At 44.2% G+C, this 19,249-nt stretch overlaps 1 protein-coding gene across 2 annotated transcripts in view; it reads right to left on the reverse strand.

Annotated features, from left to right (window-relative positions):
- RNF128 (ring finger protein 128) overlaps positions 1–19,249 on the reverse strand; it is a 55,831-nt gene that overhangs the window by 7,304 nt on the left and 29,278 nt on the right. For both annotated transcript variants that reach the window (XM_090060235.1, XM_090060234.1), the window contains exons 2-4: positions 8,021–8,268; positions 1,074–1,145; positions 590–672 (exon numbers count right to left, since the gene is read on the reverse strand). In XM_090060235.1, coding sequence (XP_089916361.1) covers positions 590–672; positions 1,074–1,145; positions 8,021–8,268 — 403 coding nt within the window. The remainder of the gene's footprint in view (positions 1–589; positions 673–1,073; positions 1,146–8,020; positions 8,269–19,249) is intronic.

Raw genomic sequence — 19,249 nt, forward strand, 5'->3', positions numbered from 1 at the left:
GTTACAAGCTACCAAAAAGAACACCACCAGTGCATGGTGTTGGGTCCTGCCTTTATTCCAAGGGCAGAGGAAATCATCACTTTCTATGGCGTTGAACTATAAAGGAAAAAGCAAGCAAAACACACAAATCCATAGCCTACGACCTCCAGGCCACACTTACCACACTAGCACACAAGACAGACCTCAACAAGGCTTTGCTACTGTGGGGTTACTGGTCTGAAACTAGACTTTGAAGGCCTAGGAGTTAGGCTGGCAGGAAACAGTCTAAGGTTTACATTTTGGGCACATTTATTCCAAGGCATGCTTGTTTTGACAGTGTAACATTTTTAGTAAAACAAATCTATAAAATCTTTCACAAGCTTTGTGGGTGGCCTACTTAAACTGTAACTATTTGTTAACCCTCCATCATTTATAGTAGTAGATTGTACCATACCTCCATGCTTTTTTGATCTCTGAAACCTTGGAGGATATGGAAGTCTATTTTTGCTGAGCAATTCCTATAGTATAACCACTGTCTAAAATACCATCAGCAGTGAACATTGCCTCTATAACACCTTTCAAATACTCAAGAGTTAAGGTGGGTACTTACTTGCAAGTTAAGATACGCACTACTTCATTGGGCTTGTATGCTTCAATGCACACGGCACAGCTGTCACCATCCGGACCAATTTCCTACCCAAAGAGAGCAAGTCATTACCTATCCCAAGACACAGTCATTACAGCGGCAGTTAAGTGCTAGATATGATCTAGCCAGTCATCTAGAATTCCCATGCCAGAATATTTACAGTTACCAGGGTAAGAGACCTGATTTTGAACAGAAGCAATAAGCACCTAACACTAGGCTTTAAAGACACTAGTCAGGCTAAAAAAGGTAGAGAGCAGGTTTGCAGGTTGATATCTGTTACGAGACATTGGTTTAAGTTGCTTCAGTTTGCACTGTCTCCCCCTCAATCATTAGGGTAAAGCGATATTAAGATACTTGTACAGCCAGTTTTAGTAGTAGCAAAAAGAAAGTTTAGATCCAGACTAATAGTTTAAGAGCTCAAAAGTTAAATGGAGATTGCCAGCTATACCTTGTCCCCTTGCTTTAGTGTGCGCAGTTGTAGCCGTCCAATAGCTTTCTTGGCCTCTGCTTTTAGTTGTCTCTGAAAAAGAACTGCTGGTTAAATTACAGGCATTGCTCTTCTGTAGCAAACAACCAATATAATTTAAAATTTCAGCAGGTATATTGATTGCTCTCTAGGCTTATGCAATGTGACCTCTGAAAAGGAAGTATGCCCTTTCTATCCATGTGGGGAAAAATTAAGCAGAAGTCCATGAACAGACTTACAGAAATGTGCAGGAGACGTACCACAAAGTCTTTCCCTAAAAATGCATTCCTTTGAGTAGCATTTTCACTGAACAAACAAAACCAAAGACCATTCAATCTTCTAGCATGCACAACTGTACCTGGGTTACACATGTCAGATGTAGCCAAAGGCAAGGATTTCAATTAACTTGGTCTGAAAGCAGAGTGCTTGGAGCCAAACAATCAGGAGTCAATATATCCTATTGCTATGAATATGTATTGTGGCTTTTTGACAGTCACCTGGATCCTGATGAAAGCCAAGGTCCTTTACCCATCAACTGCTGACATGCCCTCTAAACCACACCTCTAAGATAGGTCAGTTTTATTAGTGAACACAAATACCTTTGAAGCCTGTAGCTTCCTAGCACCGGCTACTGGTGCCAAGCAAGAACAAAAAAAAACCAAAACCACACAATTCTCTCTGGAGACTGAACCAAAAGCAGCATAAGCAAGGTTTACATTTACCTAATGTAAACCTTTTTGCACCCCTAGCTTTACTAGTAGACTATGTGCAAGCCAAAGACTTGCCCTAGTAGAACAACTGGGTAGCTGCAATTCCAGAAAGGAAGGGGGCTGCAGCCCCCTTCAGCCAATGTGTTTAACTGTCAGGATGCCAAGCTGCACAGATGACCAGACAGGGAAAGGTTAGCTTGCTTAGCAACTGTTGCTGACCAACTGCCACTGCAAAAGGGTTCAATTAGCATAGGAGCCAGCATTTCTGCTTAAAGGTCATGAATGTTGCATCAACGCCAGTAATAGTACCACCCTCTCCCTCATGAAGAAACTGTTGTTTCGGGATGCAAAAGTTGTTGGGTGGCCACAACTACGCTGTTATTGCAGTGCTCTGTGCAGTTATATTCTCTGACAAGTTGAGTTGAAGTCCCCAGCAAACTGGAAAGTCTGCTAAAACTTAAAGTTAACTTAACACTACTGAGAGGTCTCACCACAGATTCATCCACTTACGATTCATATTTTATTTTCAGTAGAATGTAATTAAAACAGTGTTGTGATGCAAATACACAAAGCAGCTGAAGCGATACTGCAAAGGTAACCTCCATCCTGGGATTTCTTAACCAGAGTGCTTGACTTTGCTGTTTTCAACTGACCACCCAAAAACTCCAAACAGGATCATCAAGACTTTCAGCCCAGGCACCCTAGAAGATCTATCGGCAATAAGTAGCTCCTTATGCACTGGATGCAGCCTACACAAATGCCTTTCATTCTTCAGGTTTGATTAAATCTGCAGGATGAACTTGAAGGTAATAGACGTGCTCATTTAAAATATGTCAGTCCACGAGCAGGCAGATGCATTGCTTTCTACCAAGGAACATTGTAGTTATGTCCGTGGAGACAGTCTCAGGCCAGTGAAAAACAGAAGTAAGGATCAGCACAATGGCCAACATCGAGTCACGCTGCAGAACTATACGACTCAGAATAGTGTAACCATATAGAAGAAATGCATTTAGACAAAACTATTTAGAGCCAGCTATACAAACAGGCTCTTCAGCAAGAAACTTCCTTCCGGGCTTTGCATTCTTAAGTTGGTTTGTGTGCCAAGCAGAGCCTAACTTTACCATTACATCATTCTCATTTAACTTGGAATTCAGCACACCAAGGACTGAACATGCTCATGCTTAGCAAACTGTGACAGCTCTCTACAGCCATTTGACATGCCAAAAAAGAGGCTCCATTTCTTACAATGGCATCATCCTCCTGTACCCTGGTATACAGTTGATCCTATCAGTTGGCTTTGTTGCACAAAGCCCTCAAAAAAAGGGACTGTCAGAAAAGATGCACAATAGCAATTATTTATCTATTCTGCACAGGGGAACCAAAAGAGTTTCACATCAAGAAGGAACTGAGACAATATGTGCCCTCCAGAACTGAAGCTCTAGATCAGTAGCCAATCTGGAAAACTGGATATGCCAAAAGAAGGATAGAGATTTGAAGCTGAAGAGATAGAATGGAGACTACGGAAAACAGGCTGCTCATGAATCGTGGCAACAATGTGGGAATTTGTTCACAGGCTACTTCAAAGTGCTCCTTTGAGAAGTTACTAGCAGGCAGGCACAAGAAAGCTGGACTACAAATTTACTTTTCTACCATTGCTCAAAATGTACCCTTTTGAAGGTCAATACAGTTGGACCAATTCCAAACGGACCACTTCCAATTTACTTTGGAGCTGGTTTGGTCTCTTCATGGTGCCCTGGATTTGCCAAATTGAGGAACTTGATATCAAGGTCAATGACCTCTCTAGTAACAAAAAAATCCCTCAGTTCCTGTTTCAGCATTTAATTCACATCTCAAAAAATGAAGTTCTGAATATTTAATGACCGACTTGCAGTTCTCAAAAGCTTAGTGATAACTTACACAGTCTCCCAAAGGGAGAGAGGAAAAGATGACAGGATGACCCCAATGAGTATCCAACGTGTTTCCAGACCATTGCTAGAGTCTTGATTGCACAAAATAAATTGTGATTCAGCATTCATTGAGTGTTCAATGCATTAGAAAACCAACCACTTACAAAAATTAAGAATTGGGCTCATTCTCAAGAGTGTGACTGTATAGTGTAAAATGCATTTGGGCACATCTGTAGATAAGAATACAGAAACACTAGATTTTTTTTGGCATGCTGCATTAGCCCATGTTCACTAAAATACCTTGGACAGAACGTTATATTGTGCTGGGCTGTGCTTGGTTATCTAGTCCCCAGTAATGTCAAGGCTTTTAGCAGTCATGATTTAAGAAGTGGGGGTGGTGGGGAAATGCTCTGAACTGCTTCTTTGGCATATTTTACAGGATGTCAGAACATGATGCTTTACCAACATATGGCAGAGAAACAACTTCCTCAAACCCACTTTTCACAGCAGAGAGCCAATCTTTTGCCCACTGTTTTAGCTCTTTATCTTGAGCAGCTCAATTAGAGTCCCCTTAACAAAAAAAGCAGGCCATTTTTTCAGCCTGAATCTTAGCTTCTCTACAGCATAAGAGGAAACATTAAACAAAGATGCCTGTAGGTTTCTGATCAGAAGTCATAACATTCTTAGCCAGGAAATTTAGATAATGCAGTTCCAGTATATTTTATAGCACTTTCAGAAATCCCTTCTAGGATGTCAACTTTTCAGCTGAGTACAGGCTGGAAAGAGAGGTCACCTTTGTGCCACCATAAAGACTTTTATGCCAGCACAAAGGCTAAGCAAACATAAGTCCATGCCCCTTGTCACACTACAAATGCCCAAAACTTGTGGTTGCCAGCAGTGGCACAAATCCATTGCACCCATGTTGTGGCAGATGTCTGTTTGCTTTAATGCTGGAGAGCACAGGCAGCCTGGAGCTGCCTACATTTTCCAGCCTCCCTGGGTAGTTGCTCCCAGGGCTTCAGGGACCCAGCCCTACGCACCCCAGCGATTCTCTTTCCTGAGGCATGCAGATTGAGCCCCTGAAGTACCTGCCCAGTTCTCCATTTGCAGAGGTAATCCCAGGATCCCCCAGGCACTCATTTGCTCATGGGAAAACCTGGGGCTCCCCCATTGCAGAGACACACCCCAGGGTTCTCTCTCAGGATTGGGCCCTGGCTGCTCCTGGAAGCAATACGGACCTGACCCTGAAAAACAATGGGACATGCATTTTGCCCAATGAAGCAGATCAGTTGTACCAACAAATCCCAGCAGCATGTAGTAAGATGTCAAGCAATCATCTGGCCATGGCTGATCAAGGACTCTTACAATTACTTCTTGCTTTCAAGATCTGATGAAGTTAGACATAAAAAAGAAAAACCTAACAGAAAGACAGATTTATTCCTTCTTTGTCCAGGTCAATTAGGGAAGGGGAAAGAATATTATTAGCATTCATGAAAACAGTCAAGTCATCCAAAGGCACACACTAGAGTCTTATTTCCTTCCCTGCCTCCCCCCCTGCTTTAAGGGCACAATACACACAGCTTGCAAGGTCCAAGATGAACATTTGCAAGCCTGAGACTGGATGGGCCTTGCAGTGCAGAATAAAGCTGAAGGATCAGTTATTTTCTTCCAGTTTGCACAACCAAGAACTTCCTTCACAAAAATGAAGATCTTGGGAAATAACAGTAAAAAGACCAGGCTGAAGTAGCTTTGGCTACTACACCCTCCTTTTAGTTGCTCTTGTTCAAGAGATAGCCGCCTTGTTGCTGTATGAAGAACCTGTTTGAATTTGACAGTCTTTCATTTGACTTCGCTGGAAGCAAGGCCCAATGCTCCTTGATTATGTCAGGGCAACTGGGGGGTGGGGGAGAGAAAGGACACTTATTGCTACCAAATGTATTGGTAAAGAAAAAAAAAAGAAATAGTTCTACTCCAAGCCCATTAGGGAATTCACAATAGCCTATCTTTGGCTGCTGCTTAGTCAAAAAGTCCCTCTGCCTCCCTGCCTAATCCTTCTTTCTCAGCCACCTGTTTCTATCAGTATAGCTGCCCAGAATGGATAGTGGCTTCATGTGAAGATTGGCCTACAAAGGTAGCTGAAGCAGGCACATCCTTGCTCAGGAGTCAGAAAGCTATCTACCTGGAACAACTCTAGGGCCATAGGGAATGGGGGGAGGGGAAGAGCTAGGTCTGGCCACCTCAAGAGACACAGAAGGGGGAGCACCCCATCCCAGGAGACAAAAGCAGGTCACCCCTCCAGCCAGGTTCCTTCACAATGAAGGACCCTATGGAAACAACTCTTTGCATTTAAGCCATTTCTTGTCCCCTCTCCTGACTATACTCATTGGCCACTTCCCTGGAGAAAAGCAATGACAGAAGTTAAATCTCCTAGAGAAGTTCTGAAACCTTTCCTTGGCAACGCTCCTCAGCTGGAGGGCAACAACGCTGGAGACACAGCAATTTGTATTAATTGTGTCAGGTGATCAGATAATTGCATACTCAATAAAGTGGTACATGGAAGCTTGACTAATTAGTAATTCCCTGCCTGGGCTTTAAGGCAGTTTAATACGTAAACATCACCACAGTGCTTCTTGTGACTCTTACATTGTTATAGTTTTTCTGGAAAAGAATGTGTTGTGTGTTTAAAGGCCTCACGCCAGCTCTAAAGCCACTTCCAGGCATGAGGGGAACCTTAAGTGCCATTCTGTAGACACTTACATGTCCCTAGGCTGCATCTTACCCTAAGACTGGGAGACAGGCAATACTACCATCAACTGAAAGCAGCTTAGCTTTATCACCTGCTCCAAGACATCAGCATTCTTGCTAGGTCACCAGAGCACTGGGGATAGCATTCGTCATACCTGCAGTATAAAACAAGCCATTGGGGCCTGATCCGTTATGTGCTCAGCTCCTTGAAACTCCTTGGTGGGAAGGGGGAGGAAGAGGGAGAACGTTTAAGTATGGCTTGAAGGAAAAACAAAAAAAAAAAAAGAAAGCAAAACACCAACCACCACTGCAACCACCACTGCAATCATTTCCCCATTTTTATTTTATTTTATTTTTTTGGGGGGGGGGGGAGCAACACATTTAAAAGTAAAAACTTTGCTTGTCCTGTGTCTTATGGCCTCTTCCAAGCAGTAATGTGTGGAATTTAGAAAGCATGAGGGTCCTGGAGGAGCCTAATCCTTAAAACTACAAAATCCTGAAGAAGAAAACATACTTTCTGCTGTTCACCACATTTCTGACCGACTGGCGTGCACCAGATGCATTCCACTTGTGACAGTAGCTTTTTATTTGGTACTAGTAACTAGAATCTCCCTACAAGTTAGAGGTTCAAGTACAGTTTATAGTACACTGATTTTATACTTCATAATATGCAAGTAAGCACTTTCTAATATACCGTTGTAGTTACTTGCTACTAACAGTATCTGCTGCAAGTTGAACAGATCACACAAGTTTCTACATCAGACAGTTCTAGCAATACAAAGAGAACCAGAATAGTTCCACTGCATTTCCATGATTAATTCAGTTCAACTGCTAAGTAACAAGAAAATCTGATGCTCATCAATATCCTAAAACTGGCTTATTAACTAAAGGCCCTAATCCTCAAAAGACAGGTACTCATCTTCCATTCAAGGCAATAAGATGGAAGTGCCCAGATCTCTGAGAGATCTGTGCCCAAGTAACTACTTCTCATCAGATGAAACAGGTGGCAGTTTATCCTGTACCCACAGCAAAGTCAATCCATTAGACAGAATCAGAAGCCTTTTGATGCTCTCAGATCTGTATTTTAGTAGCACGTTCATGATCACGGGCTACAAGAGGATCTGAGCCTTGCCATGAATTCAGGCAGTTTGTCAGGAGCCTGCAATATCAAGCCACTAACAAGATGCTAGTAGGATTGTGAGCCTCAGAGTTTTTAGAGGTGCATCAGCAATTCAGCTAGAGGGGAAGAACTTGGATCTGGCTCCTGGGAACCTTTCCACCTTGCCTAATGGTCCATCACACACTTCCCTCTTGTTTGGAGCTATGCTGGCAGCCCAAAGAAGTCTTCCAGGTCGGACTACTCAACTGAAGGGATTAACAGTAAATCAAAGCCAAGGGAAGAACAGCAGTTCCCAGCTCTTAGAACTGAAGTATTTACCGAAGTTTGCCATTCCTAGTGAAGTTACAGTAGAAAGTTGTATCGCATCACTAACTCCACTACCGGTTCCCAAATAAATATATGTAGCAAGGATAAAAGCAAGCATCAGCTCTGACAGAAGAAACTCACTTGTCTCCTGTTCTGAGCTCTTGCCAGCCTGAGTCTTCGAGCAGAATAGAAAATGAAGTAGCCCACTGTCGCTGCTGTGACAATGAAAAATGACACCGAGACAAAGAAGATGGAATAGTGGTTCATCCAGGGTCCATGTTTCTTCCCCACTTCAATAACCATAGACACTTGTAGGCCACTCTCAATCCGGCGTAAAATTTCAGTGCCTTTCAGATTCCCAATCATGATTGCAACAATGTCTCCTGCCCCTGCAAAGGAAAAAAAAAAAGGTGTGGGAATTAATTTTCCATTTCAATCACAAAACTACCATGTGGAGATAGTGATGGTATCAAGTGCATCAGCTCTGATATACAAGAGCCGAATGGGAGATTCTCCAGCTGGCCTTTTCATACCCGTGCTCAACTAGCAGATGTGTAGCGATACATTCAAATCTCATCTTCACACCTTTGTTTAGCTGGAATACATGTTCTTGTTACGAGCAAAACTGAGTAAATGAGCCGGGTCCAGTATGCAGTCATGGCATAAGTCTCCCGTTCCAGGGAACATTTCCCAGGCAGTAGTAAATGTAATACTTGAAAGTTTACCTTTTGATTCACTTTGGAACTACATCCACAGGGAATACTTATAAACCAAGTGAATTCTACATACAGATTTGAAAGACTCAAACCCGTCTCTCTCTATTGGCTTAAGGGCTCTAGCCTGAAGATGGCATGTCAAAAGAATTCATTTAAATGCTTGTCTCTGTTCTGCTTTCATGCCAGTGGAACAACTTTTATTCAAAGTAATCCATGACACCGAAGATCAGCTTTGCTTCTGGATGTCAACAGGAGGACCAGCATGGAACATGCTCCTGTACCCAGTTCTCTGAGATATAATTGCTGTTGTGGGTTTGCCTCAATGACAGCCTCACCGGGTGAGTTCAACATGCACCTGAACTCCAAGGGCTGTAGACTCACCTGGAATCTCAAAGTCAAAGCTGAACTTCCTTCTTAGACTATCACAGGTAATCCCATCAGCCAGGGGATATTTCTGATGTGATGGTACTAGAGGACCCAATATAATCAGACTGCTAAGCACCAGCCACGAGAAAGCAAGCAGCAGACAGGGCAGTGCTTTCTTTCCCTTCCTTTCTTTACTAACAAAACACATTTTTACTTCAGTTGCAAGAGTGCTTATCCCACCAAGCCTTACTCAATAAGAACACCAGAACTGGCAATTTAATAAGGTGCCCCTTTCCATTTGTCAAAGCACTGGTTGCCCACCGAGTCAGGTCAGGTAATGCTTCCAGTCACAGCAAGTCCAGTAAATCTCTTCTGCAGGTAAACTCCCTCTTCCCCGATAACAAGTTCTGTGATGAGGAGTAAACTATGCACACAGAAGAGTTATAAATTAACTTCACTCCTATGATTTCAGTTGACAAAGAGCCCTTGTTTATCCACCAAGTTTTAACGGAGCCAAAAATCATGTTAGGCACAGATATAAAGGTTAAATATATATCAAGTCAAGAGCTGAGGATCATGATTTTCATAAATTATGGACAGAATGTGACAGAACAGGTTACGGTAATAACAAACTAAGGCAGAAGGTTGTTTGCAATCTTCATCTTTGCTCCCCTTCATCTCAGTGCACCACTCATTAATTAGACGCAGCTAATGGGAAAAGGACATCTAGCTGCCTGTGCTTTGCAACACGCTGTCAAGCTCCACCATCCCCACACAATGCTGCGTCTACCCTCTGCCCAACAGCCACAGAAACTGTGAGGGTCATTAGATAAAGGTGTGATGGAAAGCTCAGCATCCCTGTGAGACAGAGTTCATGTGCGGGACTAGCACACCAGGATAGTATGAGCGTGTCTGTGGATGAAGAGAAGGTTTTTATTTTAGGTAGCATCACTTGTTTCTTACGCACTGGAGTTGCATGCTACGTGGCAACAACTGCTTCACAAAGAATTTGTCCACAATTTCCTGGTTTCTGCAACAGAGGTGGGGGTGGGCAAGACAATAGCCCACAACCCCAATGCATCACTAGCTGCCTATTCTAACAGCTGTGCCTCCACTGCAGAAGACCATCAGGTGGGGTGAGCCACTGGTGAAGACCACTGCCACAGGGAAACTGGCACTGTAAGGAGAGTAAGACTACTTGGATTATACTATGAAGCCAAAGATTGGGCAAATGGCACCTGGTTTTCAAAAGCAAGTTCAACTGAACTACTTGCTGCAGACTGTCGTAATTAAGGGGAAGAACCCAGATGCAACTCGGGTGGATGGTTGGGCAAGCCAGAACCTAGTCTTTGCAGGTTGGGAATGGGATGGCTGGCAAGTGCCTGAGCCATGTTACTCCTTCTCCCTAAAAATGCCACACACTGCAGCAGAGATGGATGCGCCTCTGCCAGCTGGTGTGAAAGGCCGTTACAGAGTAATCCATCAGGGAAAGCTTGGCCTGCCAAGCAAAAAGTTCACCCATGGCCCAATTTCAAAACGTGCCCTATTCGATTTAAGACAACCCAGAAAGTTGGCAGGCACAAATGTTTAAAAGATGAGTCCCCCTCCTGGTATGGTAAGCATCTCCCAAAAGCAGGGACACCGCCCAATTGTAGGATGTAACCATAATTGCAGTGTTGCTACCAGGGCACCTTGTTAAACAAGCAGGTGCTTGAATAATGTGATAATGAGAAGACATATAACCATGCTGAAGCTGCTTCTGCAGTGCTCCCGACAGCATGGCCAAGATTCCTGCTCACCTGAAGCAGGGGCAAGACCAGAAACAAAGAAATGAACCCTCTCCTCTCCCAGCCCATTGCCCCTCTTGCCATTTTTCCTTCAACCTTGGGGTGGTTTTGGCACATGTGAAACAGCTGCAGGGGCAGGGGGGGTGCTTCTCAACAGTGCTACTGGTAATGCCCAATGAATCTCAATACCAAACTCACTGACAAGATCTGAACAAACAGCAAGTTTTTGAGGATACATCAATATAATGCACTTCATCAACTTAAGAACCATCTCAGATCTTGTGCCTGCCCCCACCTACCACCATTGTTTAGACATGACTTTTTTTCCCCACTTTGTGGAAGCCCCAAAACATGGAAAGCTGACCACATAGGAGGAAAATCTTGCAGGGAGCTGGCCAATAGGACACAAGCTTGTATTTTTCAGGCAAGTATGTGTGTACTCATGATTAGAAGGAAAAAGAGTCAGGAAGTGTCAGTACACCAGTGTAGCACCAAACGGGTCACTAGGATGCAGAAGTGAGATCTGCTTATCAGTCTCCACTATATACCAATCCTCCAGCCATTCCCATCTCCAACTAAACTGGTTAAAAATTTCTCCAAAAGAAGCAGTCTGCTTGTATTTAACTGAAGTTTTACAGGGAGTGACCTGCAAATGCGAAGAGTGAGCAATCCCGGCACCAGCCTGTTTGACAAGGCTCAAACATCCTAGCAAAATTTAATAATCTTCCATGTTGCAGGGTTTTTGGTTGTAGCCATGTTGGTCTAAGGACATAGGCAGGCAAGGTTCTTTGGGTAGTTGCGATATCTTATTACTAGACCAACTAAGTAGTTGGAAAAAAGGTCTTATCAAGTTTTTGGGTGCAGTCACCCTTCTTCAGGCATAGGGAGCCTGATGAAGGGTGACTGTGCCTGAAAGCTTGCCAAGCCCTTTTTTCCACCTATTCAGTTGGTCTAATAAAAGAGATAGCATCTACCCAAAGAACCTTGCCTAGCAAACTTCAGGCATAGGGTCGAGCATGAAAATTTTGCCTCCAAATATTCAGCTTTTGGAAGCAAACATACTTAACCATACCAGGATGGTGCACCATAGGGGAAATAAGCCTACTTTACACCAAAGGGGGGTTACCAAGGGAGGTATGTCTGCACCTGACCTGTGGCTCTAGTTCAGTGATGGCATGGTTTGTTTAGACTGCAAAGGAATTAAGGATCGGACGCCAGAAGGGAGGCAGCTGGCAATTACCCAACTGCCTAGCAAGTCTCTTCTCATCCTCTATTAAGACACTATTTACTCAACAAGGCAGAATGACCCCGAGCAATGGGGCTGCTAGCACTACAAGAGGAACAGTGCCTCCTCAATCACAGAGGCACTGCTGCCATAAAGTGCAGCCTGCCAGGACTTTAAGTGGGGAAGGTCAAGCCTACAAGTAACAGCCACTGGGTTGTTTTAAGTTCTCAGCCTTAAGCACACATATCCTGAAAGGGAGTGCCACAGCTTCACAATAACCAAGTCACTAGGTATTCGCACAAAACTGGAACATTTGAATTGCAAGGCCCTTCCCCAACCCAAATGAGGCCCGGAGATATTGAATAGCAAGGCAGTCGGGCCATCTGTCACACCTGGTTTGTTTTGTCCTTTGCAAGCAGGTTATATCGGATCGCTGTAGTCTTGTCCGAGAGGGACAGCAACATCAAAACACACCGTTTTGCTTTTTTAATCATTGGTCCGTCGTGATGCCTGTTTTTCCCTTATGTGTGCTGCTATAGCAGTGTACTGTGTGCGTGCCTAGGTTCTGTTGTGTAACCTCTCATGCCAGCTCCAACAGGTAGAATCCACTGCTACACATCATACCCAACTTAGTAGTAGGAACCAGGCCTATTCCCATCATCTTCAAAGCCAATAAGCTTCTCCCATGTCAGAACATCTGCCTCGCATGACAGCAAACAGTTAACAACCAGGTCTTACTGCTGCATTTCTAGGTCAGTTCCTTTCCAGGTATGATTTTAAAGAGTTAATCGTCACTAATTTATTTTCACAAGGCCCTATAAACTTGCATTCATATATATAATGAACATAGCCATGCGGCAAATACTCTCCAGAACTTAAAACCTTTTTCAGATGGGCAAACCCCCTTCATGTACTTACGGAAACACCCTGTATTCATCAGCTGGTACCTACCACCTGACACAAGTTCAGCAAAAAGTTTCTTAAAAGGAAGTCTGAAGTGCAACGCGTGTCCCTTATTCAACACCCAGCCTTCACAATAGCATTACACTTATTTAGTCATCACAAACTGCTAACTGAAATTTCAAGGTCAGCATTACATATTTTATTACTCCTTAAATGATGCTGTTAAGGAAAGTAAATCAATAACTAAGCTGCATTTATTTTAGGAGACTCCTTAAAACCTAGACAACTCCAGAGTTAACCATGGAAGAGCAGACAGTGCCAAGCACATTCCTCATCTCCTTTACAGTAGAAATTTAACAGTTTGAAGGAAGTTAAGAGGGCATTTAATATTTGGCAGACTTGCGTCCACAATACAAAACACTCCTGAACAACACTAAGAAATGAACTGACAATCTTACATAGCATTCAGTTTTAGAAGGCTTTGTAAATAATTAACCGGCAGCGTTTAAGTGACAGCCTTACGAAAAGCAACACCCAGACAGATGTCATCGAAACCAATAAACCCCTCAATCAGCGAGTGTTTAAATGAGTCAGCAGCTTGATCTACATAGCAGTTTTCCCCATGTAACCAAGGCCTCAGATGCCTCTAGCAAGATGAATGTGGTATTGCCAAGCTTAACCCAACACATTTTTGGGGTTGTGTTCCAGTTTGATGTGAAACCAATTTCAAAGCCTCCAAATATTCTGTGAAACAGAATCATCATCTTCTATCCAGCCTCCCCCATAGCTACAGGTGTCAGGAAGCAGTGTCAGAAATGCAAGTCACTAAAAAGGGAGGAGGAAGGGAAAGATGTAGTTTCTAACACTTTGAAGCCAGTATTTTGGATTGAGCTCTCATTTTAAAAAAAACAAACAAACAAACAAACAACAAAGACCCCACATGCACACAACACGCCCCTATTAATAATTTTCAACTGCTGTGAAAACAACTCTTCATTTTCAGTTCCCTCCAAATACTTGAAAGACAGGAATGGAACTGACAAGTCTCAATACTGCATCTTTTACAAAGTCACTGTAACAGCATCTAAAACCTTGTCTTCCAGTAGACTAGAAATACCTAGCTGCTTGAAACCCTGTAGTGGAAAAAGGAGGAGTTTAATCAAGCTAAAAACCCTACAGCCTATGATCTGGCCCACAGATATGGGACTTCATCAAGATTTGGGCTAAGTACAGACAGTCAAAAAGCCCAGAGCTGAATCAATTCAATCTTTGCAAGTTAGTTTAAGGTGCATAGATTGAACTGATAAGCAAGCAAGCAGACATTCACTTTTGTTTCTGGAAATACAGTGGCCCAGGGCAGAAGCTGGGGGATGCTACAGCATGCCTCCCTACCCAGCTAGAGCAGACAGCTTGGGCCAAGGCTAGCCCACCCCACCATGTGATGAATTGGAGGAGGTGCAAAGCATCCTGGTATGCCAGGGGACTGAGAGTTAACTTGAATCTGAAGGGGATCTGGGACAGAAGGTCAAGAAACCAAATTTAACCTAAATTATTTAAGTCTGATACTACATCCATCCAGGTTCATTTTAAACTGGTTTGAGCCATTTAGCTAAGTACAGACAGTCAAAAAGCCTGAGGCTGAATGGATTCAGTCTTTGCAGATTAGTCTAACTTGCAAAGATTGAACCACTAAGCAAATGAACAGACATTTCCTTTTGATTCAGGAAATGCAGCCACATGCCAGCAGTGGCTCAAGCCAGAAGCCAGGGGGCACTAGAACACAGCTCTCTGGCACAGCCAGCATGGGCTGTGTGTTCGCTCTTCCTGCTGCACCCAAGGACTCTGTGATTGGCAGTCCACCATTACAACAGAAGGACTCTGCAGGGTTTCTCATCACTTCCTCTTCCTGCTTACAGGTGCCTCTGGGATTTGTAGTCCACAGTCACAGCTAGCAGTAAGTTTAGCAGGGAAGGGCAGCTCCATACTTGGGGGAAGGGAAGTTTATCTTCCCTCCCTGGCCCCAGACTAGAGCTGAGGTTCTCCTGGCAGGGCCAGTGAATCAGCCCTCACTGCTCCAGCTAGGGAGCAGAAGGGCAGGGCCAGCCCTGCTCTCTGGAGCAGACAGCCCAGCCCAGCCCAGGGCTGCAAAATACTGGGATGCTGAGGGACTCCAATTTAATTTGAACCGGAAAGAAGCCTGAGACAGAAGTTACATGAGCCGGTTAGGTAAGGCTGCTGAGGCCAGATCAGCGCTGGCCCCAGCCTCCCCCTACCCCACACAGAGCAACTTGCTGCACACCAGCGTACACATGGCACAGGTGTTCCCTGGGGACAAGTAGCTGCAGTGCAAGATGCATTGCTGCTAGTTGTTCCTGGGAAAGCAAACATCCGCACACGTGTGGACGTGCCCTAAGAGGCCAAACAAACATTTGCTGTGCTTCAAAGAAAGAGACATCATATATCATACCACAGTATCAACTGCCCTCTGACTAGCATGTCCCCAACATATTGCCATACCTGGCTGTCCAAGCATGCACAGGAACTAAAATTGTGTTATGTTGTTATACAGGTTTTAAAAATACAAGGCATACCATCAGTCCTGGACCCTGTTCTTGCTGGAAAATAGTGAAGGAAGCATACTGGATTGCAGCTGGTTAAAAGCTAAACTGCATCAGACAGGCTAGAACAAGTCTGCAATGCCTGTTTTAGACATTTTATTACAAAGGAACTCATCGTGTAGCCCAAAAGAAGAGGTCAATAGCACTGACATGGCAAAATTAATCTTGTTACACTCCTGTACTTTATACAGAGAGACTAAGCTTAACTGACCTCCGACATACAACCACATTACGGAAGGAGTTTTGACTCTTCATATATAAAGGAGTTTTGATATGCACCTTGAACCTGTTCAGCCCATCATGCTAGCTTTGGAAATGGCACAAAAGTTTAGTACTACTATTAAGCAGCACATGACAACAACACTTAGCTCACAATACTTGCAAGAAAAAAAATTGTAAAGCCTTTTGTTTTTGAAAGGCCTGCAAGTTAAAATGGACATAAATCCCATCTAAGCACACACTAATGCTTGAATGTCTTTTAAAGGCAGAAGCCATCTAATAGCTATTACCCACTGACTGCATCAGTCCCTAGATGGAGAAGTCAATGCACTATTTCAGGTCAGATTTTAAAATTTCAAGCAGCTTATTTTGTCTGCAGTGTCCAGATGCAGAAGTTACAGCAACCCAAAGGGATCCTATATCACCACTTCAGTAAAGCAGGTCAGAGAACCTCAACTCTGCATCAAGCCTGGTGTGTCAGAGCCCTCTAGCCCCTTACTGACTCCCACATCTTTGCCTGGCCAGGCTGCAGCATCAAGACAGCCAGCATGAACCCATACAAGGGGTATCTAGCAAAAGCTGCAACAAACTTTGTTGCTCGATTCAGCTGACAAATTGTACCAACGCATCACCCTGCGCGGTCTCTAGTTACAGCCTGAGCCAAGAGCAAAGCTGCAAAGCCACTCCTGACTTTGTTGAAATGTCGCCTAAATTTCTGTTGTTGCCAACCATGTCTATCTAGAGATTGCTCTGCGTGGCTGCCCGGGCCTCTAGAAACACAAAGGCTGAATATTGGCCCGGCACATTTCCACACTAGCAACTGTGAAAGCCTTAACTTTCTAGAGAAAGACACAGAAAATCGTGGGTTTCCCCTTGCAGGCTGGCAGAGTTCTGCTTGGGGCTGGAGGGAACAGGGGAGGGCAATCAGAGGCAGGGGATGCCACATGCATACACATGCACATATTCATGTGGCAGCCAAGCAGTGGTGGAGAGCAGATGCTTCCAGGTAAGTCTATGGGGCTGGTGGGGGTACAGGTTACATAGGAGGACGGCACAGGCAAGAGCGGAAAGGGGGAGGGAAGCCAAGGCAACATGGTGGAGCGGGGCACATGCTCCCTGAGATTTCTGTGCCCATAGCAAGGAGTGTGGCTGCAGCAGGACCAGACCAGCTCTGGACAGGAGCTGCCTTCGTGGCCATGGCTGCCAAGGTGAGGCAATACAGCACTACAAAGTTGTGTCCCTGCTGCTGCTGGGCAGCCATAGTGGTACAGCACTCCCACTCATGCCAGGTCCTGTGCTCTGGGCCAGAGGCGACTCCTGCTTGGAGTTGGTCTGGCCCCGATGCAGCCCCATGCCCCGCTGGGGGCACTGCATGGGGGGCTCCCTCACAAGCCCCCAGAAGCCCTGAGGCCGCTGCAGCAGCTGGTGAGTGCCGGACTTTTTTATGTTTTTTTAAAGAACCAGGAGCTGGGGCTGGCGGGGCAGCCATGGGGGTGGGGGTGGGAGAGCAGGCAGGGGTCACGCCATGGTCCCCTCCCCCCACTTACCAGCACAGAGTCTGGGTCCAGCTCCCCAAGGCAGTGAGAAGGGACTGCCTGAATCTCAAATTGATTCAGACCTTTTTAAAATTGGTCTCCTGATTGGGTTTGGATTTGGAGATTTGGCTGCCGAAGCTTCACACAGGCCTAGTGTTTCATTTTAATCACAGACAAATGTGCATTTGGGGTGTTTTAAAAATCAGAGAATTTGGGGGGTTTTGTTGTTTTTTGTTGTTGTTTTTTTTTTTAAACAGACAGTTCTGTTTGGACTTTTAAACAGAGAAAGCCAGGATTCCTAATAATAAGATTTCACCACTAGGGAGGAAAGAGGCTGTCCTATAGGCAGCCCATTCCTTTTTGTTCAGCAAAGTTTGCGAGTTCAGAGGACTGCCTTTCATGTGCAGAGAACTGTGATCTAAAAACCTTCCAGAGAACTTCAGAAGTTTGTGGAATCTGTTCTTCAGTAGTATCAGTACTTGCTTCCTCAAGCTCTTCAGCAAGTTTATTCAGCAACTGCCAGCAGCATCAGCTTTATAAAGCATGACTTATCCCATTCACATGGGATTTTCAAAAACACAACTAATAGTCCTTTTGGACAAGGAATTGCAACAGGCTCAAGGCTTCGATTACTGCATCAACGAGCATCCCTTCATCGCAAACATTACTGAGAACCTCAACCAATGACCCGTTTCTTGAGCGTCTCCAAAGGTGCAATCTAAAACTTCTATAACAATCTACAAGGTCCCTTTTTTTTTTTTAAACCTTGTCCTTCACACAGGGCAGTATTTCTCTTTGGACCTCAATACTACACTCCTCCTGGCACACAGCGAATCATGAAGCAGTGGCATATTTGCTCTGCCTTCCCAAGTTTCTCTACCTACTGCAGCCCTGTGATGCAGCACCATGTCTGACTTCAGATGAGTCCTGTTTGTTCACTTGTGTTCCAAAGCAGAGACAGAAAGTCTGATCCATCTATTAGGGTTGAAGGTAAACTAGCAGTTACAGCAAAGACTAATTAAAAACGTCATGAAATCATTTGTCACGGCAACAGCTTAGAGCAAGAGGCTGGCATAACTGTTTCAAGGCCGGAAGAGCCTCGCCATTATATGCAGCAACTGAACTAGCTACAGACATTTTGGGGTAACTTGACCAAAACCAGCAGGGAAAGTCAAGACCCGGTACAACTGCAACAGTAGCTGATTAACGCTGGTGCGTTCTCTATGTCTGGTTCAGCAGCTGCCAATCAGGCACTGGAGTGAATATTTATCAAACAGCTCTCTGTGGACACAAGCAGTTATAAATCCAAAGTTGTGCAAACTGTCGTAAGTAACTTTTTATTTAGGGTATAGTTATGACCTTCATGTGACAGACACGGTTACGTTGGCTCTCAATCAGTGGCTACCAAGGGCTAAACTTTATCCAGCCACAGGGAGGCAAACAAGGCAAGCCACAGAGATAGCACCAATGTCAGGAGGAGGAGAAGAATTATTTTTTTTAATTAGAGGAGGAAAGCATTATTTGTACAGACACCACTCACACAGGGCCAAACCCAGGGCATATTTATTTCAGTCCCTTCCATAAGTTCAGGTGCATTTTGTTAGTTTTCATTTATGTCCAGATAGGACTTTAGCTTGTCCTAAAAAGCCACGCTTTAGAAGCAAGTCTGAGCAGGACAATATTTGTCCATCTGTTTATGGCAATGGATCTTTTTAAAACGATTAGCCTTTATGGTTTTAGTTTTATCTTCCTTTTCACAGCTCAAACCTCTCAGACCCTTCCGCTTCAATCTTGGTTTGTTAGAAAAAGTCAGGGGGCTGTGCCTTCTTCATGTGTTATGCATATACAACATTATTATATGATCTATATGCCATCCTTCCCAGTAAAGATCCAGAACCATTTAAAATAAGAGAACAGATAAGTAGGAAAATTGTAAAAAGAACAAGACGACTTTGAAGGAAGCAAGAACAGCACCATAAAACAGAGAACCCCCTAAAAAGT

The sequence above is a fragment of the Crocodylus siamensis genome, chromosome 8, assembly GCF_052110815.1.
Source record: "Crocodylus siamensis isolate JL-2025a chromosome 8, ASM5211081v1, whole genome shotgun sequence".
In the NCBI taxonomy this organism is placed as follows: Eukaryota; Metazoa; Chordata; order Crocodylia; family Crocodylidae; genus Crocodylus; species Crocodylus siamensis.